Source organism: Carcharhinus amblyrhynchos, chromosome 7 (assembly GCF_965287045.1).
Source record: "Carcharhinus amblyrhynchos chromosome 7, sCarAmb.v2.hapA, whole genome shotgun sequence".
Taxonomy (NCBI): Eukaryota; Metazoa; Chordata; class Chondrichthyes; order Carcharhiniformes; family Carcharhinidae; genus Carcharhinus; species Carcharhinus amblyrhynchos.
This window is the reverse complement of record NC_137330.1, coordinates 63,752,917-63,779,435: the sequence shown is the minus strand read 5'-3', so window position 1 is coordinate 63,779,435 and position 26,519 is coordinate 63,752,917. Positions and strand designations below refer to the sequence as shown.

The 26,519-nt window shown below is 42.8% G+C and overlaps 1 protein-coding gene across 9 annotated transcripts in view; it reads right to left on the bottom strand.

The window, feature by feature from the left end:
• ptprk (protein tyrosine phosphatase receptor type K) overlaps positions 1-26,519 on the bottom strand; it is a 610,212-nt gene that overhangs the window by 10,464 nt on the left and 573,229 nt on the right. For all 9 annotated transcript variants that reach the window (XM_080192477.1, XM_080192478.1, XM_080192479.1 and 6 more), the window contains 5 exons: positions 24,719-24,854; positions 17,042-17,191; positions 15,928-16,101; positions 15,366-15,497; positions 12,904-13,029 (listed from right to left, as the gene is read on the bottom strand). In XM_080192477.1, the coding sequence (XP_080048603.1) occupies positions 12,904-13,029; positions 15,366-15,497; positions 15,928-16,101; positions 17,042-17,191; positions 24,719-24,854 (718 nt within the window). The remainder of the gene's footprint in view (positions 1-12,903; positions 13,030-15,365; positions 15,498-15,927; positions 16,102-17,041; positions 17,192-24,718; positions 24,855-26,519) is intronic.

Below are 26,519 nucleotides of genomic sequence, written 5' to 3'. Positions count from 1 at the left end.
GCCCTTTGATTGTGATTGTGGGTTCTGTGTACGGTGCATGAGGAACAGGCTGGTGCATGACTTCGGTCTTTTTAATGTTGATGGTGAGTCCAAAGTTGTCACAAGCTGTGGAAAATTTGTCCATACTGACTCGTACCTCTGGCTCTGAGCCAGTAGTCATGATGTGGGTATGCCGGCGTTGGACTGGCGTAAACACAGTAAAAAGTCTGACAACACCAGGTTTTAGTCCAACCTATTAGGTTGGACTATTGGACTATTATAATAGGTTGGACTAAAACCTGGTGTTGTCAGACTTTTTACTGTGTCTGAGCCAGTATACAGGGTGCAGTCATCGGCAAAGAGGAAGTCTCTCAGAACAGTCTCCTTTCCTCCTGAGCTTGAAGTCTCCTCAGGTTGAAGAGCTTCCCATCCACTCTGTACTTGAGGCTGATTCCAGCATGACAGTAAATATCATACTGAACAGTGTGGATGTGAGCACACAGCCCTGTTTGACGCCATTGGTGACTGGGAATGCCTCAGAGGATTCTCTGCCATCAAGTACTCTGGCCATCATGGAACTGGCATACCATCTAAATGAATTTTGTGGGGGGCAGGGCGGAGCGCAGCCAAACAAGGTCATGATCCTCCAGGAAGGCTTTCTCAAGGTCAACAAAGGTTGTGTAAAGCTCAATTCTGCTCCTGACGCTTCTCCTCAAGTTGGCGCGCAGCAAAAATCATGTCAATAGTCCTGCGACCTTTGCAGAAGCCACGCTGTGACTCTGGAAGCAAGCCCAGCTCCAGATGAGTGACCAGACAATTTAGCAGGACTCTTGCATGGGTTTTTCCTGTGATGGAGAGCAGCGACATTCCTCAGTGGTTGTTGCATACTTGCCGATTGCCCTTCCTCTTGTAGAGGTGTACGATGGAAGCATCTTTAAGTTCCTAAGGATTGGATCCTTGCTTCCAAAAAGGACTGGAACAACTCGGTGAGCTTCTCGATAAGTACAGGACCAGCAGCTTTGTAGATCTCTGAGGTTATGGCATTTGCCTCTGGATAGCTGGCTGACAGCTTTCATGACTTCGGCTACTACCAGTGGGTCATCCATAGCGCTGTTGATATCAATCTGGGGAATCCAATCTATTGCCTCATCATTAATAGATGACGGCTTCAAAGTGTTCAGCTCATCTCTGCAGGATCTGAGCCCCCTCTGTAATGAGAGTTGTACCATCTGTACTCAGGAGGGGGCGGGGGGGGGGGGAGGAACTTCTGAGAGATCAATATCCGTAGAGTGTGTTGAGGGCTTCATAGAACTGTTTCAAGTCGTTTCTGTCAGCGTGTCCCTGTATTTCATCTGCCTTGACGCTCCTGCATTTTACACAGTTTATTCTGGACTGTCCTGCGAGCATTGGTTAGCGCAGTTTTCTTGGCAGCTAATGATGGGTCCTTCTGGCAGGCCTGATGAAGATGGTGCTTTTCAACAAGTAGAATCTGTATCTCCTCATCATTCTCATTGAGCCAGTCTTGCTGCTTGCGGGTGGAGGGCCCGAGCATCTTCAGTGCAGATGAACGGACAGCATTCCTGAAGCATTCCCAGTCGTCCTCAAAGCTGCTTGTGAGGTGTAGGTCAGCAAGCATGATTTCTAAGTCTTCAGCCAGTGCTGAAGCTATGCTGGGGTTCTTTAGCTTGGCTGCATTGATTCTTTTCATAACCTCGCTTCCTTGTGGTCGCCTCTTGGGTCTGATGTGGAGCCTTATTTTGGAGACAGTGAGTCTGTGGTCTGTCCAGCAGTCAGCACCACACATGGCCTTGGTCACTCCGACATCCTGCCTGTCTTTTCTCCTGACAATGACATAGTCGATAAGATGCCAATGCTTAGAGCGGGGGTGCATCCAGGAGGTCTTGTTATGAGTAGGCAAAAGGAAGGTTGTGTTGGTAATGAAGAGGTTGTGTGCTGCGCAGGTCTTCATTAAGAGTAGGCTGTTGCTGTTACACTTACCCACTCCACGCCTCCCAATGACTCCCTGCTCTTGCATTGAAATCACCAAGCAAGATAAGCTTGTCAGTACTGCTCACTGCTGATAGGGCGTCTAGTTCTTCATAGAACTTGTCTTTCATCTCGTCCGGGTTGTTTGTTGTGGGGGCAGAGGCACTGATGAGGCTGGCTTGATTCCTGTTCTGTAGCAGAAGCTGTAATGTCATAAGCTGGTTGTTCACACCCTTGGGTAGACTAGCAAGTTTCCAAACAAGATGACTCCTGATGGCGAATCCAACTCCAGCATCATGATGCTCATCGCTGTTGCGACTGCTCCAGAAAAAAGTATATCCACCTCCAGTTTGAGTCAACTGACTGATGTTGGCAAGATGAGTTTCACTCAGGGCTGCAATGTCAATGTTGTATCTTACAAGCTCTCTGGCAATTAAGGCTGTTCTCTCTGGTCTGTCTACTGTAAGGTTGTCCAAAAGCGTGCGCACGTTCCAAGTGCCAGTGGTGAATGGTGTCATCTAGCGTTTTGCTTGTTTGACCACAAGGTGGGATCTCCACCAGCTGCGGTAAACTGGCCAGGGTGTAGTGATGCAGGCAGTGTTTAGGGCACCTTTTCTAGCCCCTTCTCATTCCATGGAGGTGAGCAGTGCATTCCTGAAAAGGACCGCTCAGTTGCCCAGGTAGACGCCGAGTTTCACTGCTGCTTCAGTCAGCGGAAAACGACCATTAGACCCGAGCTGCCTGTATGCAGGTCCATGACTACAGCTCCCAGTGTATCCGCACCTGCTGCTTCGTTGCTCGCCCATCGCCACAGGTCTTCAAAGGTTGAACAGGGCGATGATGACGGTGTCGACACCAGCGCTTGATTTGGATTAAAGTGAGGGAGAGTTGCGCAGCATCAGCCTCACTCTCTCTTCCCAATTCCCATCTGGATCCAGTGGCAAGACAAGAGTCAAAATGGCTGGAGATGGGACTAGGTGCAGTGGATGATCAGGACGTCTTCTGTATCTTGTCCTGCTCTTCACCTTCTTGACCGTTGGACCTTCCATTGGTCTTGTCCGCTCAATCCGCCAGAGTCTGTCTTCACATGCTGGGATAGACATCTCCCTATCTCACCGACGGTTGAGACCCATCAGCTACCCTCACCTGGTTCAGCTGGCTTGTCGAGGCCGCTGCCCAGGGTGTGGCATCTTGAAGGGAACTGCTTGATAGGGCAGACGCAGCATGGTTTCATTAAAGGGAAGTCGTGTCTGACAAATTTACTGGAGTTCTATGAGGATGTGTCTAGGGCGGTGGATAGAGGAGAGCCGGTGGATGTGGTCTTTCTGGATTTTCAGAAGGCGTTTGACAAAGTACCTCAAGAGGTTATTGCAGAAGGTCGAGGGACATGGAGTTGGGGGTAGGGTGTTAGCGTGGATAGAGGATTGGTTGTCAAATAGGAGGCAGAGAGTGGGGGTCAACGGGTGCTATTCGGATTGGCGGATGGTGACTAGTGGAGTGCCCCAGGGGTCGGTGCTGGGGCCTCAGCTTTTTACCATTTATATAGATGATCTGGAGGAGGGAACCGAGTGCAGGGTGTCGAAATTTGCTGATGACACCAAGATTGGGGGAACGGCAATTTGTGCGGAGGGTGTGGAGAGTCTGCAGAAGGATCTAGATAGGCTGGGCGAATGGGCCAGGAAATGGCAAATGGAATTTAATGTTGGCAAGTGTGAGGTGGTCCACTTTGGTAGGAATAATGGTAGGAAGGATTATTACTTACGTGGCGAAAATCTGCAGCAGGCGACGGTGCAGAGGGACCTCAGGGTCCTTGTGCATGAGTCGCAAAAACCCAGCTTGCAGGTGCAGCATGTGGTCAGGAAGGCGAATGGGATGCTGGCCTTCATAGCGAGGGGGATTGAATATAAAAGTAGGGAGGTCTTGCTGCAGCTGTATAGGGCATTGGTGAGGCCGCAGCTGGAGTACTGTGTGCAGTTTTGGGCGCCGCACCTGCGCAAAGATATTTTGGCCTTGGAGGGAGTGCAGAGGAGGTTTACTAGGCTGATACCGGAGTTGAGGGGATTGAGCTATGAGGAGAGGCTGAATAAACTAGGCTTGTACTCGTTAGAGTTTAGAAGAATGAGGGGAGATCTCATTGAGACGTATAAGATGATGAATGGGATGGATAGGATAGAGGTGGAGAGACTCTTCCCGCTCAAAAAAGACAGTAGGACTAGGGGGCACAGCCTCAAGATAAAGGGGAGGCGGTTTAGAACGGAGTTGAGGAGGAACTACTTCACACAAAGGGTGGTGAATCTCTGGAATTCTCTGCCCGTTGAAGTGGTGGAGGCTGCCTCGCTAAATATTTTTAAGATGCGGGTTGATGGGTTTTTGATAAGAGAGGGGATTAAAGGTTATGGGGAGAGGGCGGGAAAGTGGAACTGAGCCACGACAGATCAGCCATAATCTTATTGAATGGCGGGGCAGGCTCGAAGGGCTAGATGGCCTACTCCTGCTCCTATTTCTTATGTTCTTATGATGTGGCTGCTGTCGCATGCAAACAGCTATGGGGAGCCACAGGTGAGAGCTGAGGACAAAGGGTGGACAAACCGCCCTGAAAAGGACGCGACCAGAGGTACTACCCCTCCCTGACACCCCATACACCCTCATATTTGATTTACATGGGGATAAAAATTTGTCTACCAAGGGGATACTACTTACACTGGAATAACAATTCACAAAATTAAAGCTCCCTAAAACTTTCCCAAGTAGTCAGTCTTCTGGTATGGAGTGGACACCACATGTTGATGATTTAACCATTGGACATCACAGCTGATCTGGATCCTGTCTTCATCTGAAATCTACCATTATGGGAGCCTTCGCTTGTTACTGATCATGTTTTCACATCTCTGCCCTGACAAATCCTGACGAAACAAACCCTTACACCTGCTAAGATTAACCAACTTTGTGAGAATCAAGCCATGGCCTCCTCTCACGTGAATGGTTAAGCAATACACCTGTATTTTCTGAATTGTATAATGTGGATTTAAACTGCAATCAAATAATTTGCAACAGCATTAGAGGCTCCAACAACTGAGATGGATATTATTTTTGTAATAGGTTTTATATTCTTCATTACTTCTTTACAATGTTATTTGAGCATTAGGAAGTCACTTAAAATTACAATAATCTGAAATGTAGCCTGTGTTTTAATGTTACTGCATCTTAAATTCCAACCCCTCCCTTTTTTTAAAACTTGACTTGGAATCAATATTAATCATCCTCAAGTGAAAGTCAAGCATTAGAAATCTGGAAAAATACTTCCACATAGTCGTCTGTACACTGTGACACCCAGCTTTTCTAGTACTTTTTGTTTTTGTTTCAGATTTCCAGCATCCACATTTTGCTTTTGCAAAAAACATCCATGGGAGCAGGCTTGTAGTTTAAGATTTCATAATCAATAAAAGGTGATTATATCCATCAAGAATCTTAACTCCCATTGGCTCATGTGTCAATGGCTTATTTTGTTTTTTGTGTCTTTGCATTCCATTGAGTGTGCTATCTTTTAAACTGTCACTTTTCATATAAAAATAACTCATTCATCCCCTGCTTCAGTAGAGTAAATGTAATATCTCAGATCCAACTCTTCTGCTTCTATTCATTTTACCTCGACTTGCTGTTATGATTGACAGTTTTAGCCTCAAATTTATTCCTGGTATACCGCTTTTTCAAATGTGATTTGTTTCATTAAAAAAAATCTATGTTGAGCGTATATTTTTTCTCACTCCTTCTTTTATTATTGCACTAAAACTTCTCAATTGTGTTGTTCACTTTCTTCCTCCTCATTATTTTCTTCAATGGATCACATTGTAAGATATATGAAGGGCAGCATAGTGTATTTATATTGCCCAGCATAGTGCTAGCAAACATTTGATCTGATAAGCAAATAAAAAATTTAGTTATTAGTCACAAGTAAGGCTTATATTAACACTGCAATGAAGTTACTGTGAAATTCCCCTAGTTGCCACACTCTGATGGTTGTTCAGATCAATGTACCTAACCAGCACATCTTTCAGGAGGTGGGAGGAAATCCACACCGACACAGGGAGAACATACAAACTCCACACAGACAATGACCCAAGCCAGGAATCAAATCCAGGTCCCTGGTGCTGTGAGGCAGCAGTGCTAACCACTGTGCTGCCCCTAATTTATTATATTTATAATTTATTATGTTTGATGAAATTTTGCCCAATTGTACATACCATTTCAAGTTGAACCTCAAGATATGTACTGAAGATGATCACTAATCACTTTCATAAAGCTAAACTAAATTAAAAGCAAAACCATTACAAAATCAACTTCAGGAATTTTAAAAAGGCTTTAAGTCAGTTCTGCCTTTCAGTATAATTCACCTGCATTACATTTTGAGAGTGGACATTCTTTTTTGGCAGCCTTATGTTAATGTGTGTATTGTGTTATTGTGATGTTCAATTTGAATAATTTCACATACAAATATTGGGAGAGAATGCAACCGAAATATTTGGCTAAAATCAAAACGGAAATCTTCCGAAGAACACATCATAGATGGATTCCCCTGGTTCAATAATGTCAATTCACTAGTTCACTAAAAGAAGTGAATTTTTTTGATTTGCGTTAGTTACACTATGAAATTAATTCACTGGATTCAGTTCAGTGAATCACACATGATAAAATTATTTATCTGGATGTTGTTCACTGGGAAGTAAATTATAAAATTAACTTGGGTTCAATTTACTGAGCCAAACATGAAATTAATTTGCTTGATTCCATTGAGTGAAGGGAATTTGATTCATCTAGATAAAATTATAAAGTAACTGCATCACAATGACACAGAAATTATACTTACTGAGGGACAGACAATTTAACTAATTGTGTGGATTGAATATCATGGAAAATACGGCCATCACCTTCATTAAACAGTTCAAGGTGTGTACCCATCACCAACTGGGGAACAACGAGGGAAGGGCAATAAATACAGTCCTGTCAAAATCACCCAGATATCAAGATTAAGTATAAAAAGGACTGGTTGGCAAGTTGCAACCCAGAACTTCAATTACAAGAATTCTAGACAAAAGAGAAGGGTTGGCAGCCGGAAGAAACTGGCCATGAAAGGATGCTGAACACAAAACTGGATTCCTAGAAAGTCCAAATGCATGAGACTGAGTGCAATCCCGCAGCAGGATTGGATAGCAGCATTAAATAATTCCATAGAATGATACAGCAAGGGCTGAAATGTTGACACGTGGCAAGAAGAGCAATAAGAAGTAACTAAAATAGGTTCCAGTTACTGTAAAAATGTTCAAGTGTGTTAAATATTTAATTGCCAAAATATTATATTCACTTCATTGCACAATCCATGAAAATCAGGCATTTTCTTGACCTGTGACTGTATAACTGCGAAAGTAATTGGTTATAGAGCAATATTGTGATAGAATTTAATTCATGTTACATGATATATTCCCACTTCGTCAATCTGTAACATTACTTTAAAAATAGCTTCTATCATGCAAATTTGTTCTCCCATCCAACAACCATAAAAATGAAAAAAGTTGTTGGAGAATTTGATTTTTTTTTGTATTTTCAAAAGAGAATACAAAGCAGAATTTTGTACATTTGGCATCTCCCCAAACAATTGCTTTGCCTGACTAAAAGAATTTCTTTTAACCACTTCTGCCAGTATAATTCCACAGTTATCAGGAAATGTACAAGACTGGCACTCGATGACTGACCTTCTGAATTTCCCTTTCACAAGAGGGAAACTCACATCCAGTGGCAAATGGTACCCAGGATATAGCAACACAAATGAATAGTGCCGGGACAAAACCGCACATTACCATCAGTAACCCATTTTACCAGTGCAAGGCATTGTCATTCTGAATGCTGCATCATCACATATTATAACATGCATTTTTAGATAACAAGTTCATTTCAAACTTCAAATTATATTTTATATGCACACACTATACATATTTTTTATTAAAATGGGACATGTCTGTAAAATGAAGTATGCGCACCAGATCGGTAGGAATTAATTCTTCTGTAAATTAAGTTGATAAAATTACTTTGAAATCATGCATTCTAAATGCAAAAATTAAAAATAACTGGTACAACTGTCCTTTGGACATAGAAACATAGAAAAACTACAGCACAAGCAGGCCCTTCGGCCCACAAGTTGCGCCAAACACATCTCTACCTATTAGGCTTACCTATAACTCTCAATCTTATTAATTCCCATGTACTTATCCAGAAGTCTATTAAAAGACCCTATCGAATCTGCTTCCGCTACCACTACCAGCAGTCGATTCAACGCACCCACCATCTCTGAGTGAAAAACTTTCCCCTGACGTCTCCTCTGTACCCACTCCCTGCACCCTAAACCTGTGTCCTCTTTTGGCAGCCATTTCAGCCCTGGGAAAAAGCCTCTGAGAATCCACCTGATCAATATCTCTCAACATCTTATACACCTCTATCAGGTCACCTCTCATCCTTCGTCTCTCCAAAGAGAAAAGACCGCGCTCTCTCAACCTATCCTCGTAAGGCATGCCACCCAATCCAGGCAACATCTTTGTAGATCTCCTCTGCACCCTTTCAATGGCTTCCATATCCTTCCTGTAATGAGGCGATCAGAACTGAGCACAGTACTCCAAGTGGGGTCTGACCAGGGTCTTATACAGCTGCAGCATTATCTCCCAACTCCTAAACTCAGTTCCTTGATTGATGAAGACCAGTACACCATATGCCTTCTTAACCACATCCTCTACCTGCGAAGCCAATTTGAGAGTTCTATGAACCCGGACTCCAAGATCCTTCTGATCTTTCACACCGCTAAGAGTCTTACCCTTAATATTATATTCCTCCATCCCATTTGATCTGCCAAAATGAACTACCACACACTTATCCGGGTTGAAGTCCATCTGCCACTTCTCTGCCCAGTCTTGCATCCTACCTATGTCTCGCTGCAACTTCTGACATCCCTCCAAACTATCCACAACACCTCCGACCTTCGTGTCATCGGCAAACTTACCAACCCATCCCTCCACGTCCTCATCCAGGTCATTTATAAAAATCAAACAGCAAGGGTCCCAGAACAGATCCCTGGGGCACTCCACTGATGACCAACCTCCATGCAGAAAAAGCCAGTTCTGGAGCCACAAAGCAATGTAATAAACTTAATCTGATTCTGGGACCTAAGGCAAAATAGCTTTACAACATCAACATCACAGATCTCTGAAGGTTGCCATTCATTTGGATAGAGCCGTGAAGAAGGCTTATAGCATGTTAGTGTTTATTAACAGGGGGTTTGAGTTTAAGAGCCATGGGGTAATGCTGCAACTATATCGGACATTGGTGAGACCACATTTGGAATATTATGTTCAGTTCTGGTCATCTCACTATAAGGAGGATGTGGAAGCATTGGAGAGGGTGCAGAGGAGATTTACCAGGATGCTGCCTGGTTTGGAAGGTAGGTCTTATGAGGAAAGGTTGAGGAATGGGGCTTTTCTCTTTGAAGTGAAGAAGAATGAGAGGCGACTTAGGAGAGGTTTATAAGATGATGTGAGGGATTGATTCTGGTGCAGATGGAGGAGGAGAAAGTGGGTTCCCGGACGCACGTCCTTTGTTTGAACAGAGGGGAGTATAGTAGGATGAGAGAAGAATTGGCGAATGTGGACTGGGGGAGCGCGTTGGAAGGTAGGTCTGCTGAGGAGCAGTGGAGGATCTTTAAGGAGATCTTTCTTGGTGCTCAGCAGAAATTTATTCCGATGGTCAAAAAGGACAGTAGGAAGAGAGGTAATAAGCCGTGGATAACGAAGGAGGTGAAGGAAAGTGTTAAATTAAAAGCGGAGGCGTTTAGAGTAGCTAAGAGTAGTGGGCGAGAAGAGGATTGGGAGAGGTTTAAATGTCAACAAAGATTGACAAAGAAGATGATAAAGAAGGGTAGGAGAAACTATGAAGCTGGGCTTGCGCTTAATATAAAAAAGGATAGCAAGAGTTTTTATAAATATATAAAAAGGAAGAGGCTGGCTAGGGTGAACGTTGGTTCCTTAGAGGATGAGAAGGGGGACTTAGTGGTAGGGGATGGGGATATGGCTGAGGTCCTGAATAACTTTTTTGTTTCTGTCTTCACGGAGGAGGACGTGAATAATTTGCCGGGTGTTAGCGATGGAAAGATGGTAGGACTGGAGGGTCTTAATGACATTACTGTTACTAGAGAGGAGGTGCTCGACAGACTGGAGGGACTGATTGTGGACAAGTCGCCAGGACCGGATGGAATGCATCCGAGGGTTCTGAAAGAAATGGCGGAGGTGATAGTGGATGCCTTGGTGGTTATTTTCCAGACATCGCTGGATTCCGGGGAAGTGCCGGAAGATTGGAAAGCGGCTAATGTTACGCCGTTGTTTAAGAAGGGTGCCAGGCAAAAGGCAGGGAATTATAGGCCGGTTAGTTTAACGTCTGTTGTAGGTAAAATGTTAGAATCCGTCATCAAGGAGGAAATAGTGAGGCATCTTGAGAGGAATTGCTTGATAGAGCAGACGCAGCACGGTTTCGTTAAAGGGAAGTCGTGTCTGACAAATTTACTGGAGTTCTATGAGGATGTGTCTAGGGCGGTGGATAGAGGAGAGCCGGTGGATGTGGTCTTTCTGGATTTTCAGAAGGCGTTTGACAAGGTACCTCACAGGAGGTTATTGCAGAAGGTCAGGGGACAGGGAGTTGGGGGTAGGGTGTTAGCGTGGATAGAGGATTGGTTGTCAAATAGGAGGCAGAGAGTGGGGTGCAGTGGGTGCTATTCGGATTGGCGGATGGTGACTAGTGGAGTGCCTCAGGGGTCGGTGCTGGGGCCTCAGCTATTTACCATTTATATAGATGATCTGGAGGAGGGAACCGAGTGTAGGGTGTCGAAATTTGCTGATGACACCAAGATTGGAGGAAAGGCAAATTGTGCGGAGGGTGTGGAGAGTCTACAGAAGGATCTAGATAGGCTGGGCGAATGGGCCAGGAAATGGCAAATGGAATTTAATGTTGGCAAGTGCGAGGTGGTCCACTTTGGCAGGAATAATGGTAGGAAGGATTATCACTTACGTGGCGAAAAACTGCAGCAGGCGACGGTGCAGAGGGACCTTGGGGTCCTTGTGCATGAGTCGCAAAAACCCAGCTTGCAGGTGCAGCAGGTGGTCAGGAAGGCGAATGGGATGCTGGCCTTCATGGCGAGGGGGATTGAATATATAAGTAGGGAGGTCTTGCTGAGGCTGTATAGGGCATTGGTGAGGCCGCAGCTGGAGTACTGTGTGCAGTTTTGGGCGCCGTACTTACGCAAGGATATTTTGGCCTTGGAGGGAGTGCAGAGGAGGTTTACTAGGCTGATGCCGGAGTTGAGGGGGTTGAGCTACGAGGAGAGGCTGAATAAACTAGGCTTGTACTCGTTAGAGTTTAGAAGAATGAGGGGAGATCTCATTGAGACGTATAAGATGATGAATGGGATGGATAGGATAGAGGTGGAGAGACTCTTCCCGCTCAGAAAGGATAATAGGACTAGGGGGCACAGCCTCAAGATAAAGGGGGGGCGGTTTAGAACGGAGTTGAGGAGGAACTTCTTCACTCAAAGGGTGGTGAATCTCTGGAATTCTCTGCCCGTTGAAGTGGTGGAGGCTGCCTCGCTAAATATTTTTAAGACGCGGGTTGATGGGTTTTTGATAAGAGAGGGGATTAAGGGTTATGGGGAGAGGGCGGGAATGTGGAACTGAGCCACGACAGATCAGCCATGATCCTACTGAATGGCGGGGCAGGCTCGAAGGGCTAGATGGCCTACTCCTGCTCCTATTTCTTATGATAGAGTGGATGTAGCTGTTACTAGGGGGCATAACTATAAGGTTCATGGTGGGAGACATAAGAGGGATGTCCGAGGTAGATTCTTCACTCAGCGAGTGGCTGGGGTGTGGAATAGACTGTCTGCTGTGATAGTGGAGTTGGACTCTTTAGGAACTTTCAAGCAGTTACTGGATAGGCATATGGAGCACATCAGAATGATAGGGAGTGGGATAGCTATATCTTGGGATTGGACTTAGCTCAGCACAACATTGAGGGCCGAAGGGCCTGTACTGTGCTGCAATGTTCTATGTGAAGTTTATTTTTTAAATGAGGAAGCAAAACCTGTTTCTATGTTTATTTATTAGTGTCACAAGTCGGCTACATTAACACTGCAATGGAGTTACTGTGAAAATCCCCTAGTGGCCACACTCTGGCTCCTGTTTGGGTACACTGAGGGAGAATTTAGCATGGTCAGTGCACCTAACCAGCAAATCTTTTGGACTGTGGGAGGAAACCGGAGCACCTGGAGGAAACCCATGCAGACACAGGGAGAATGTGCAGACTCCACAAAGACAGTGACCCAAGCTGGGAATCAAACCCAGATCCCTGGCACTGTGAGGCAGCACTGCTAACCATCATCATGTTTGGAAGGTATCAGATGCTTTACAGATTAACATATCTAAATAATGGGTGACTTTGTTTAATCCAATGAGGCAAACTAGCATTATCACTTGTAAATTCTCATTTTATCAACGGCAGACATTCCACTGATTAGCAAAAGTAAGGTGGAAAGAAAAGCAAATCTTGAGTGAGGATTTATCTAATTGTAATGCACTTTACTTTCTTACCTTCAAATAAACCTTTTAGGCATTAACTAGGTTTTTAAAAAGTTCATAACTAAATGAGCATTTTCAAATCAACAAGGTAATGAGTCCATTTGTGCAGGTAAACATTTTCCTTGCACATTATGTATCCATTTTATTGAAGTGTGTTGAAAAGAAGGTATGGGAAGGTGAGAATGCCAGAAACACAAATAAGTGGAGTCTGTACAATAAAAATCAGCACAAAAATAATTCACATAACAATAGGAATAAAATCTGGTGCAAGAACACTTACCCTGGTAAGGTTGCATATCCTGAAGATCCGACTTACTAAATCACAATCCATTGAACAAGAAATGCATTCAACTTGGATTGGCCCATATCGAAGTGTCCCTTCTTCTGGCCAATATTGTGGACATCCCTAATTTACAAAAATAAATTTGTATTTCATGGTCACGAGCCATAAAGCAACATATTGACATAGTGATAAAAGCAGTAATGGACAGTGGGTCTGCAAAACTGTCAACTATTTGTTATGGAGGAGTATTTTTTGATATAATTTCAGGTATTTTTATGAGACCTCTTTACTGAATGCTGTAACCATAAAAGTACAAATCACTTTTTGTACAATTGCTGCATTAAAAAAAGTAACATCAGCATGTGCTTCTTGTCTGATTACCCTAACAAATCCTTAATTCTGCACAACAACACATCTATTAAGAGGAGGTAATGTACTGTCACATTTAACAGTACATCTGACGATGAACCAACCAACAGCAAGAAAAGGATTGCATTCAAATCTGAGCAATTAGCAGGTAATACGTGTAATAAAATGGCAGCCAATAAACGTCTCACGTATGAAACTTCCTAACCTAATTCCCTTATCTCCCATGAGATTATCTTTACTGATTCTCCACCATCAATGGGTCACCAATGACATGATACATAACTGGAGAAATCATAAACTACAGAGCAGCTGAACATGCGATCAATGGTTCACCATCTGACCTCTCCAGACTTTCTCTGGCCATAAATACAATGGAATATTCACCAATTGCTCACTGGGTTCAACTTGTTACAATCTATGAGAAAGCAGTCTACTTGCTTGGCAACACTATATACGGACTTGATTCATCTCCACAACAAGTGCACTGTGACTACGTTCTGACTAAACAAGATGCATTGCAACAACTCACCAATGGTACATCCAAAACCTCTAACTCCAAAAATGCTGCCATACCAGCAAAAACACCATTTCTCTGCCCTTGTTTTTGTTTGGCTGGTTATAAACCCTTCTGAAGACGACATTCCACAGCCAGTTTATTCTGATGTGTGCGATATTCTAGATTGCTGCACAGTTGCACATCTTATAACAAAATAATCTTATGATTAAATCTTATAATGAAAGCTAGACCCCACTGGGTCCACCTTTCCCTATTCCCCAAAGGTCCCAATTCACCTCTACCTCTCCCTGCTCCCAACCAGCCTCCCTACCTTTGCCCTTTCCACGCACACACACACCTCCATCCTCCCTCTTCATGCGTACACTCAGCCCGCCACTCATTCCCATCCTCACTCTCTGAACACATACTCACCCTATCCTCCAAGTGTGCACAATCACCAGCATCTTCCCTCTCCGTGCACACTCACCTATCCTACACCTCCAAACACACATCCGCACTCACTCACTCTCCAAGCACACATCCACACTCTCTCTTCACGCATGTCCCCATCCACTCCTTCCTCACAAACGTCCCCATCTCCTCTTCTAGATTCTTGCCCATCTTCCCATTACTTACGCATGTCCCGTCCCCTTGTTGCATGTTTACACAACAGAGGGTGCATTGCTCTTGAGGTGCAGATGTTTGAAACCATGCTGGCTGATTGAACTAAATATAGGACAAGGTGGACACAGCTTAGAACAAATCAAAGCTCTACAATACATTCTTACAACATGACTGCAAATATTGCTTTGCAAGCAATCATAGGCTATGTAAAGTAACAAAAATGAATCGTTATTCCAACGACAAATAGATTCATGCTGAGCTAGAAATTTCGCATGCAGGGTTTGAAGATGGAAGTTTCATTATGAGCAGAGACTGCACTAATCCACCTCCTCCTGAAACATGCAAAGAAGGTGCAAGTGACAAAATGATGATATTTTAGGTTAAATGTTTTCCCAAAATCAAAGTTAAACAAATTTTGGGTATTAAAATGCATATAAATAACACATTTTGAACACGCTTTCTGATTCAGTACTGATCGATTTTTTGATAGTGGGTTCAAAGAATATTTCATCACAAATGAAGCAAGGCGCCTGGGTGTGATTGTTGTCAGTGCAGATTTGATGGGCCTTCTGCACTGTAGGGGATTCTGTGAAATCATCTGCCTTTCAAACTAGTAGTCTAAAATAAAATTTGAAGGACCATAACTCTATGAAAAGTTTTCAACCAAGTGAAAAAAAATATGAAAAACAGGAGCAGAACTTAAAAACACTGATTTTACACTAAGTAGTTTGAGGGCCGATATCATGAAGGGTGGACAAATGGGGCACTTTGTTTGTATAACAATTTCATTTTTATTAAACGTGCTGTGTTTTGTTGAGCAGCAAAATGAATTAACAGAAATATGCAGTCTGCTCATCTACGTGGTCACATTTTTAAATTACATAATAAATTGTTTAAGTGAACTTGAGTTGTTCTGTAAACATTGAAACAATCCTATATTTTTCCACAATTTCAAGATCACTGTAGATACCTGCACAAGGTCCAGTTCATTGAGCATTACAATAGAAGTGCAGCCATAGTCGTATACCAATCTCCAGAAGTCTTTGACTGTATTTGGCAAAGGATGCTGGGTGACTATAAAGGCAGCTGGCTGTCTGTAACTCTGCAAAGAAATTAAGAGGATAAAATAATAAAACTTTTTAAAAAAAACATCACTGGAAAGCAAAAATCACTCAATATTAATTTGATGGTAAGGTTTTTGCCAAGGTTTCCTGAACTGCACATTAAAGGATATCAACTGGGGAAATTGCTCAAAGGTTTCATTCTGTGTTCTAGATGCTGAGAAGCATGCAGCTATGGTGTGTAGTTATAGCCTACAACTTGCCCTTCAAGTTTCAATTATCTCACTTCCCTATGTGACATCCCTCGTGTTCCAGCTGAATCTGCAATATTATTGGTTGTTGCAAAAGGGGAAATCAAACTGGTTTCCCACATATGTTGCAGTTTCAAGCCAAATTGTAAATGAAATGACCAAAAAAAAAATTGCACGTGCTTATACCTTTTTAAATCTAGTATTAAAATGGAACACATACATCCATAAGGGCAGCATTGATATAGTTGCTGCTTTCACCATCAATGGTAATTAAGAATGGTAGACATCTGTCTGGTGGCAGCGCGTCCATGTATCGATTCTTTTCATGATTCCTGGGAAGAAGGGCTATGCTGCAGTCTTCAGGTTGTAGTTGAGAAGAGACGGAATTTAGTGTCTGTGGCAAGAAAAAAACAACATAGTTCAGTATTAGCCGTTGTAGAAGTTGATATTTTTAATATAAATGCCTGATTAATATACAAGTGGAGGATTCATCAAGAACACACCCTTGTATATAAAATATTAATGAGTTAAAGCACATGATTTGGATGACAGCTGCACCAACTGAGCCAGCAGTTTAATTAAAATTCAAATCACTAAATCACGTTTGCAGTTTCAGCATTTCTCTATCTGTGTAAGTACTGAAGACTAAATAAGACCCACGGGCTAGAGAATCAGTATGGAAAATCTGTAACTAATTGATCAAGCAGCACAGCACACAACTTCATTTGGTACCCGTAAAAATAAATATGCTGGTGCTTGAGGAGGATTGCCCTGTCATAGTTTCCAGGTGTCTGTCCCCAGAGAACAGTTTCATTGACCTCAGGAGGTGCATCTAAAGCTTGATGGTATGCACAGTGCATGATTGCTATCTACAATGGTCTGCATTCTTGGCAGTCCTTTCAGCTGGAACAAATTATGTATGCCATCGAACTTAGCCCCTCTTCACAAAGACATTGGCCATTTTTCAGTTTTACAAATGAAAGCAATTGTAATGGACAGTTGACAACACAAAGTTTTGCAATGCAAAATAATTATATCCATCAACAACACAGCTATCTAAATGTAAACTAATAAATACGCTAAGTTTTTAAAAAAAAAACTGCAGCCAGCAGTATTACATTTTACACTTTGAAGAAGCCAAATTTTACAGGCTAGACCATTCATACAGTTACCTCCACTTTCTCCAAACTCCAATTTGACTGGTCCAAGTGTGTTATAAATTTATGGAAAATCAAGTGGCCATCAGAAACTGAAAGCATAAATGCTTTGAAATAATGACAAGTGCTGAATTGAAGTGTGTAAAGCACCAGGACTTGTACCCGAAGCTTACTTACTTGAAATTCATCTTTAAGTTGTGAGGAGTTACTTTGCGAATCAACTCTTGTCATTTCATAATATGTTGGCTTGACCTCGCATGTTGGTATTGAAGTGTCCCCACATAGACAAGCCTCTAGGATGGCATCATGAATGAAAATGTATTGTTCCTTAAAAATAACATTTCTAGTCAGTAACAAGTTCTCACTTCGCAGTTATTAAATTAATTAATTGCATCTGAGGATTATCTGCTGTGGCAAGTGGTTCCCTGGAAACAGAAACTCAAACAAATTATATCCATGGATACCAGGCTACTTACATGAAGTATATTTTTGTCATTTAGTGACAGGAAATTTGAAGTAAGAGTAAATTAATCCTGTGTGTTTCATAAAGATCTAAAAAGTGCATCGGAAAATCAGAAATGTTTGACATTTGACGAATTTATTGGATTTCTATGAGGATGTGACTAGTGTGGTAGACAGAGGGGAACCAGTGGACGTGGTGTTTTTAGATTTCCAAAAGGCGTTTGATAAGGTGCCTTACAAAAGGTTGCTACAGAAGGTTAGGGTGCACAGAGTTGGGGGTAAGGTGTTAGCGTGGATAGAGGATTGGCTGTCTAATAGGAAGCAGAGAGTTGGTATCAATGGGTGCTATTCTGGTTGGCGGTTGGTGACTAGTGGAGTGCCGCAGGGATCGGTGCTGAGGCCTCAACTATTTACCATTTATATAGATGATCTGGAGGAGCAGGCTGAGTGTAGGGTGATGAAATTTGCTGATGACATGAAGATGAGTGGAAAAGCAAATTGTGTGGAGGGTGTGGAAAGTCTGCAGAGAGATCTGGATAAGCTGATTGAGTGGGCGAGGACCTGTCAGATGGAGTATAATGTTAGCAAGTGTGAGGTTATCCACTTTGGCAGAAATAATAGTAGGAGGGATTATTGTTTAAAAGGCGAAAAGTTGCAGCATACTACGGTGCAGAGGGACCAGGGGGTCCTTGTGCATAGGTCGCAAAAACCCAGTCTGCAGATGCAGCAGGTGATCAAGAAGGCGAATGGAATGTTGGCCTTCATAGTGAGGGGGATAGAATATAAAAGTAGGGAGATCTTGCTGCAACTGTCCAGGGTACTGGTGAGGCCGCAGCTGGAGTACTGTATGCATTTTTGGTCGTCGCACTTGTAGAAGGATATATTGACCTTGGAGGGAGCGCAGAGGAGGTTCACTAGGCTAATAGCGGAGATGAGGGGTTTGGCCTATGAAGAGAGACTAAATAGACTGGGTCTGTACTCGTTGGAGTTTACAGGAAGAGGGGGGATCTTGTAGAGATGTATAAGATAATGAAGGGGATGGATAGGGTAGAGGTAGAGAGATTCTTCCCACTTAGAAAGGATAGCAGGACTACAGGGCACAGCCTCAAGATAAGGGAAGGGCAGTTTAGATCAGAGTTGAGGAGGAACATCTTCACTCAAAGGGTGGTGAATCTCTGGAATTCTCTGCCCGTTGAAGTGGTGGAGGTTACCTCGCTAACTATATTTAAGTCACGGGTAGATAGGTTTCTGATAGACAGGGGAATTAAGGGTTATGGGGAGAAAGCGGGAAAGTGGAACTGATTCACCTCAGATCAGCCATGATCTTATTGAATGGCCTACTCCTGCTCCTATTTCTTATGTTCTTAGAAATACTAATGAATTAAAACAATTTTTTTTAGTATCAATCCTCAGCCCACCATCGGTGTTCTTCACAATTTTGGCTTTTGGTGTCAAAAAAGGTTTTGCAAGCAGACATCGTTGAGATGTTTACCTCTAAAACAGATGCCAGAGGTTGAGGTAGAAAGAATTGAATAGTAAGAGAATTCAAAGCTACTTCCCCATCTCTTGTCATGCCTTGTCCCTCTCCCGGGAAATAAGGGTAAGGATTAATGAAGAAAATAAAAGCAAAGTCAAAATAAGTATAAAATGGGTGGTGGAAAGAACAAAAGCTGATGTTAAGCAGAATCATAATTAAAAGATAATTGAAATCATTTATTTTTGTATTTTAGGTGTAATAAAGGTATGCATGAGACTTTATTATGGTAATCTAAGTGTTTGTTTTAAGCCCAGTGTTCACAAGAATTCTCAAGCCCTTCTGGAGACCATCATCTCCTGAGCTTGTCAGAGGTTGAAGGTACTTTAACCGCAACCTAATGGAACAGTAAAATTAGCAGACACATACATTCACTATATTTACCAAAAACCTTGCATCCTAAATATAATTCTATAAAGATGGAAACTAGGTTTTCTTGATGAGCATTCAAAGCAGAGACCACAGACCAAATGCTAATCATCCTGTTGTTCCTATGAGGGACAATAGATAATTTAGTTGAAAAGGCAGTCACGAGGGGATATGGGTTCAAAGTGAGAGGCAGGAAGTTTAGAGGGGATGTGAAGAAAAACTTTTTTTACCCAAAGGGTGGTGACAGTCTGGAATGCGCTGCCTGAGAAGGTAGTGAAAGCAGGTTGCCTTACATCCATTAAAAACTATGTGGATGAGCACTTGGCACATCATAAAATTCAAGGCAATGGGCCAAGTGTTGGTAAATGGGATTTGATGGGAGTTTGGGTGTTTCTAGTGTGTCGGTGCAGACCTGATGGGCTGAAAAGCCTCTTCTGCACTATGTGATTCTGAGGTGCAAATTCCACCTACTGCTCAATGATCAAAGGCAATCAATGAAGCAACAAAAGAAAAAATGAAGTTGAAATAAGCACAAGATGGGAAATGAAAACAACAAAGGCTGACATTAAACAGTGCTTGCTTGAAAATAATTGAAATTATTTAGTTTTGCTGTTTAAGTTTAATATTATAATAATAAAGATATGTATGAAATTTTATCATGTATTTAAGTTGTTCACTGGGTCACTTGTTTAAGCACCAAAAGCCTTGAAACAAGGAATATGCCCCCACCCCATGACAGGATTTTTTGCTTTTCAAGCTTCCCACTTGATGAGACTCACCTATCGCTGGCTGAATAACAGCTCCAACAGGATGCAATTGTTAAATAGCAATTTCCCACTTAAAGGCTGCGATGAGCATGGAAGTGGAAAGGTTGCCCATAGTTTTTTCCAACCAATACCAAATCAGATCAGAGGTGTGAAGGAATTGGGGTCCCCACCCCCACCCCCACAATCCCCACCTGATTAAATGCCTTCAAATTCAGCTAGGGAAAGTGCACTAAATTCAGCCCATTAAATACCTTGCATAAGCAAATAAGGGGCCTAATGCATCCAAAAGCTTTCTACTTCAAAACTGAGAGAAATCAGAACCTGAGATTGCCAGCCACGCATGATAAGTTTTTCATTTTCACCTACCTTGAACGTGGACCACAGAGAGGTTGGATCCTCGAGAGCTTGCCACCATGACCGAGTCTCACATCCTCAAGCTCCCGCAGTCCGATATCCCCTAGATTCTCAACTCTGATTACCCCACAGCCTCTATCTAATCTTAGTCTCCACATAACTTATTCTATGTGCTGTTGTGCCTCACCGACTCCATTACAATGTAGACTGTGGTCCAATGTAGAGGGATCTTGGGCCTCATGAATCAGGCACATGCCTTAATTTATGGACTTTTCTACTTTAAGTGGCTGAACCATCAACGATGTTTCATTCCGCAAAATACTAGATGTGAATGTCATTCAGAAATATTAATGTAACTCATAGAAAGTACTGGAAATGATTTCATTGGCTAAAAGCTCCCAGCAGCAAATAATAACTTGTCTTTCCACCGAAGAAAGATTACTGTCCCATGGGCTTTAATACCCACTGCTGCAACCATGTAAAGAGGGTAATTGGAGCTTCATGGAAAAGCACTTTCCATATAACATCAATTTGAGGCTCTTTCAGAGACGACTGAAACAAATGATCAAGGACTTGGACTGCTAACTTTTTAAAATTTTAAAACCAGTTCACATATTTTGCAAGCCTACTATTTTATTTTTAATATCTCGCTATGCATTTCTGTCTCTGAGCATAGTCTAACAGTGTGATACTGAAGCAATCCATGGCTACGTGCAGCAAGACCCAAACAACACTCAGCATTTGGCTGGTAAGTGGCAAGAAACATTCATGCCTCACAATATCATCTTCAACAAGGGAGAATCTAACCAATTCTCTTGTTATTTAATGGCATTACCATCAATGAATTTCCTATTATCAATATAATGGGATGACCATTGATCAGAAAATGAAGCGGATTAGCCATATATGATGTTGTGGCGACAACATCATGTCATAGACTGGGAGTTCTGGTGTGAGTAACTCATTTCCTGACCCGCCCAAAGCCTGTCCAGCATCTACAAGGCACAGATCAGGAGTGTGGTGCAATAGTCCCCATTTGCCTGGATCAGTGCAGCTCCAACAACACTCAAGCAGCTCAACATCATCCAGCACAAAGTACCAACCTAAACATTCATTCTCTACACCACTTACATACAATGGCAGCAGTGCGTACCATCTACATAATTCAATTAGCAACTCAGCAAGGTTCCTCTGATAGCGTCTTCCAAACCAGCAACCTTTACCACCTAGGAGGGCAAGGACAGTGAATGCATAGGAACACCATCACCTGCAAGTTTCCCTTCAAGTCACACATCAGCCTTGGAAATATATCGCTGTTCCTTCACTGTTGCTAAGTCAAAATCTTGGCACTCCCATCTTAACAGAGGGTGATTGTGGAGAGTTGTTTTGCAAAATGAGGTTTAATTTAGATAAATGCAAGATGATGCATTTTGTTAGACTGAACCAGGGCAGGACTTACTCAGTTAATGGTAGGGTGTTGGAAAGAGTTATAAAACAAAGAGATTTAGGGCTACAGGCTCATTGTTCCTTGAAAATGGAGTCACAGGATGACAGATTGGTGAAGAAGGCAGTTGGCATGCTTGGTTTCATTGGTCAGAACATTGAATACAGAAGTTGGGACATCTTATTGAAGTTGTACAAGACATTGGTGAGGCTACACTTGTGATACTATGTACAGTTCACGTCACCCTATTATGGTAAGGATATTACTAAACTAGATAAAGTGCAACAAAGATTTACTAGGATGCTACCGTGACTTGATGGTTTGAGTTAAGAGAGGCTGGGTAGACTGGGACATTTTTCTCTGGAGCGTAGCAGGCTGAGGGGTGATCATATAGAAGTCAAGAAATAATGAGGAGCATAGATCAGCGAGATAGTCAATATCTTTTCCCAAAGGTAGCAGAGTCTAAAACTAGAGGGCATAGGTTTAAAATATGAGGGAAGAGATACAAAAATATCCAGAGGGGCAAATTTTTCAGAGGGTGGTGAGTGTCTGGAACAAGCTGTCAAAGGTAATAGTAGAGGTGGTAAAACTTTGTCTTTTAAGAAGCATTTAGACAGTTACAGGGGTAAGATGGGTTTAGAGCGATATGGGCCAATGCGGGCAATTGGTACTAGCTTAGAAGTTTAAAAAAAAAGGGCAGCATGGACAAGTTGGCCAAAAGACCTATTTCCATGTTGTAAACCTCTATGATAACAGTATTGTGGGTGTACCTACACCAACATTGATTGCAACAGTTCAAGGTGGAAGCTTGCTACCACCTTAAGGGTAATCTGGGATGGAAAAAATGCTGGCCTAGCCAGAAATGCCCAATCCCGGTGAAAGAATTAAAGAAAGGGATTTACTGCCTTTCATAGTACAGCTATAGTAACTGAAATCCAGCTTTCCAAGAACAGGATATTTTTCTCTCGAGAAGCACTTCTGGAACAGAATAAGCACAAGAAGAGAGGCTGAATAAACTAGGCTTGTATTCATTAGAGTTTAGAAGAATGAGGGGAGATCTCATTGAGATGTATAAGATGATGAATGGGATGGATAGGATAGAGGTGGAGAGACTCTTCCCGCTCAGAAAGGATAATAGGACTAGGGGGCACAGCCTCAAGATAAGGGGGGGGGGGGCGGTTTAGAATGGAGTTGAGGAGGAACTTCTTCACTCAAAGGGTGGTGAATCTTTGGAATTCTCTGCCCATTGAAGTGGTGGAGGCTACCTCGCTAAATATTTTTAAGACGCGGGTTGATAGGTTTTTGATAAGAGAGGGGATTAAGGGTTATGGGGAGAGGGCGGGAATGTGGAACTGAGCCACAACAGATCAGCCATGATCTTATTGAATGGCGGGGCAGGCTCGAAGGGCTAGATGGCCTACTCCTGCTCCTATTTCTTATGTTCTTATGTTCTTATGACTATTCTCAGGCTGATTCCAGAGGATATAATCAGTGAGAGTTGTGCACGCACAACACAAGTCTACTGCAACATCTTAAGATCTGCCTTCCCTCGACCCTCCCTCATTCCCTGTACACAAAGCTGCCTATTCCACCAGCAAGAATATTCTGATTGCAATATTCCCGGCTGCTTGCGGGCGAGAGAATCTGAAATTAGCTTTTACTCTTAATCCAATTATTGTAGTCCAAGTGACTGCTCTTTTCCTGCAAGAATCACTGCTGTAAGATTAATACATTTTTAAAAACATAGCCAGTCAAATTTTTAAATCTTCAACATACGGCCCATAAATGGTTATAGTATTTGTAGCATGTTAGCATTCCCCATCCCATGATCCGTATCCCAGTTATTTTTATGACATTAATGATAGAATACTGTACCTCTAACCCAAATGCACTGGCTATTTCAAACTGTCTGGAGCGCAGTGGATTTTAGCCACGTGATGTAGGTCAGTTCCATACCACATGATACTTATCACAATCTTGATCAGAATGAGAATTTCAATTGATTTAAGATCTGTCTGATTACAACAACTGCATCTCAGCCCAAACTGTAAATTGTTACTTTAAGGGTAAATGCCAAACCAACAAAAAACTGATATTGCTATTCAGCTAACTTCACAACATTTCCTTTTCTAACACATATTCAAGTCACAAAATATAACATTAGAGAGATTATGTTAGAATTGTAAAAACCACTACTTTGGCCACAGCTAGAATACTGCAGACGGCTTTGGATCACTGTACTATTCAAAGAATGTGGTTGCACAGAAGAGGGTACAGACGAAATTTACAAGACTGTTGCCAGAAATGGTGAATTTTAGCATGAGGAAAGAATGGATAGGCTAGATTTGTTTTCTTTGGAACATAGGAGGCTTGAGGGGAGATTGAATTGAGGTGTACAAAACTTTAAGGGGTCTCAGTACAATGGTTTGGAAGGACTGATATTTCTCTTCACAGAGAGGTCAATAACCGGGGGCATGTAATTAAAATAATTGGCAAAAAGAATTAAAGGGAAGTTGGAAGTTTTTTTATCCAGAGGATGGTAGGGGTTTGGAACTCACTTTCTGAAATGGTGGTAGAGGCAGAAACTCTCACTGGATACTTTGGATATGTATTGCAAAATAAGCGCTGTAACCTACAGGGTTACAACCTACAAGAGCTGGAGAGTGCAATCAGGCTGGATAGCCCTTTTCTAGTTAGCATGGACAGATTGGGCTGAATTGTGACATATGTTTCCCGTGTTACATTTCAGAAAGAATGGCTGGGATTTTCGGGACTCGCCGCGGGGGGGATGCAGTGGGACAGCCGAAGTCCATTGGCTTTTGACAGGACTAGAAGATCCCAGAGATGGGTGGGGCTGAAAAATCCCACTTGCACACTAACTCGTAAGACTACAAGTTCTTTGATCATATTGATTTGAATCTTACCTCTGTCTGAACCATATTGATGCGCCTTGACCGTAACGCTTTAACGCAGTTATAGATATCAACAACTCCTTCACGCTCTGCCATGTCTAACATAATATCTATAACGATATAGCATCCAGTCCTTCCAGCCCCAGCACTGAAAATACAAAGGCAGAAATGTGAATTTCAGGTCTCGTCCCAATTGTTGGTTATGCTTAAGTTCAGCTGACTAATCAATATTGTTATGAGAATTCTAACAGATTAAAAAAGTTACCAATTCAATTAAAATGCAGTTTAGTTCAAAAACAATAAGCTGCAGATTGTAATTTCCTACAGGTTATTTTCAAAATTCCAGGTACAATCAAAGTCAAAATTTGTGAAAGGATTTAAGAAGCTGACTGAGGTAAACTTTGCTGACAAATGTTGATCATTAGGACGTTAAGAATTAGAACATAAGAACATAAGAAATAGGAGCAGGAGTAGGCCATCTAGCCCTTCGAGCCTGCCCCGCCATTCAATAAGATCATGGCTGATCTGTCGTGGCTCAGTTCCACATTCCCGTCCTCTCCCCATAACCCTTAATCCCCTCTCCTATCAAAAACCCATCAACCCGCATCTTAAAAATATTTAGCGAGGCAGCCTCCACCACTTCAACGGGCAGAGAATTCCAGAGATTCACCACCCTTTGAGTGAAGAAGTTCCTCCTCAACTCCGTTCTAAACCGCACCCCCCTTTATCTTGAAGCTGTGCCCCCTAGTCCTACTATCCTTTCTGAGCGGGAAGAGTCTCTCCACCTCTATCCCATCCATCCCATTCATCATCTTATATATCTCAATGAGATCTCCCCTCATTCTTCTAAACTCTAACGAGTACAAACCTAGTTTATTCAGCCTCTCCTCATAGCTCAACCCCCTCAACTCCGGCATCAGCCTAGTAAACCTCCTCTGCACTCCCTCCAAGGCCAAAATATCCTTGCGTAAGTACGGCGCCCAAAACTGCACACAGTACTCCAGCTGCGGCCTCACCAAGGCCCTATACAGCCGCAGTAAGACCTCCCTACTTTTATATTCAATCCCCCTCTCGATGAAGGCCAGCATCCCATTCGCCTTCCTGACCACCTGCTGCACCTGCAAGCTGGGTTTTTGCGACTCATGCACAAGGACCCCAAGGTCCCTCTGCACCGCCGCCTGCTGCAGTTTTTCCCCACGTAAGTAATAATCCTTCCTACCATTATTCCTACCAAAGTGGACCACCTCGCACTTGCCAACATTAAATTCCATTTGCCAGTTCCTGGCCCATTCGCCCAACCTATCTAGATCCTTCTGTAGACTCTCCACACCCTCCGCACAATTTGCCTTTCCACCAATCTTGGTGTCATCAGCAAATTTCGACACCCTACACTCGGTTCCCTCCTCCAGATCATCTGTATAAATGGTAAATAGCTGAGGCCCCAGCACCGACCCCTGGGGCACTCCACTAGTCACCAACCGCCAATCTGAATAGCACCCATTGACCCCCACTCTCTGCCTCCTGTTTGACAGCCAATCCTCTATCCACGCTAACACCCTACCCCCAACTCCATGCCCCCTGACCTTCTGCAATAACCTCCTGTGAGGTATCTTGCCAAACGCCTTCTGAAAATCAAGACAGACCACATCCACCGGCTCTCCTCTATCCACCGCCCTAGACACATCCTCATAGACCTCCAGTAAATTTGTCAGACACGACTTCCCTCTAACGAAACCGTGCTGCGTCTGCTCTATCAAGCAATTCCTCTCAAGATGCCTCGCTATTTCCTCCTTGATGACGGATTCTAACATTT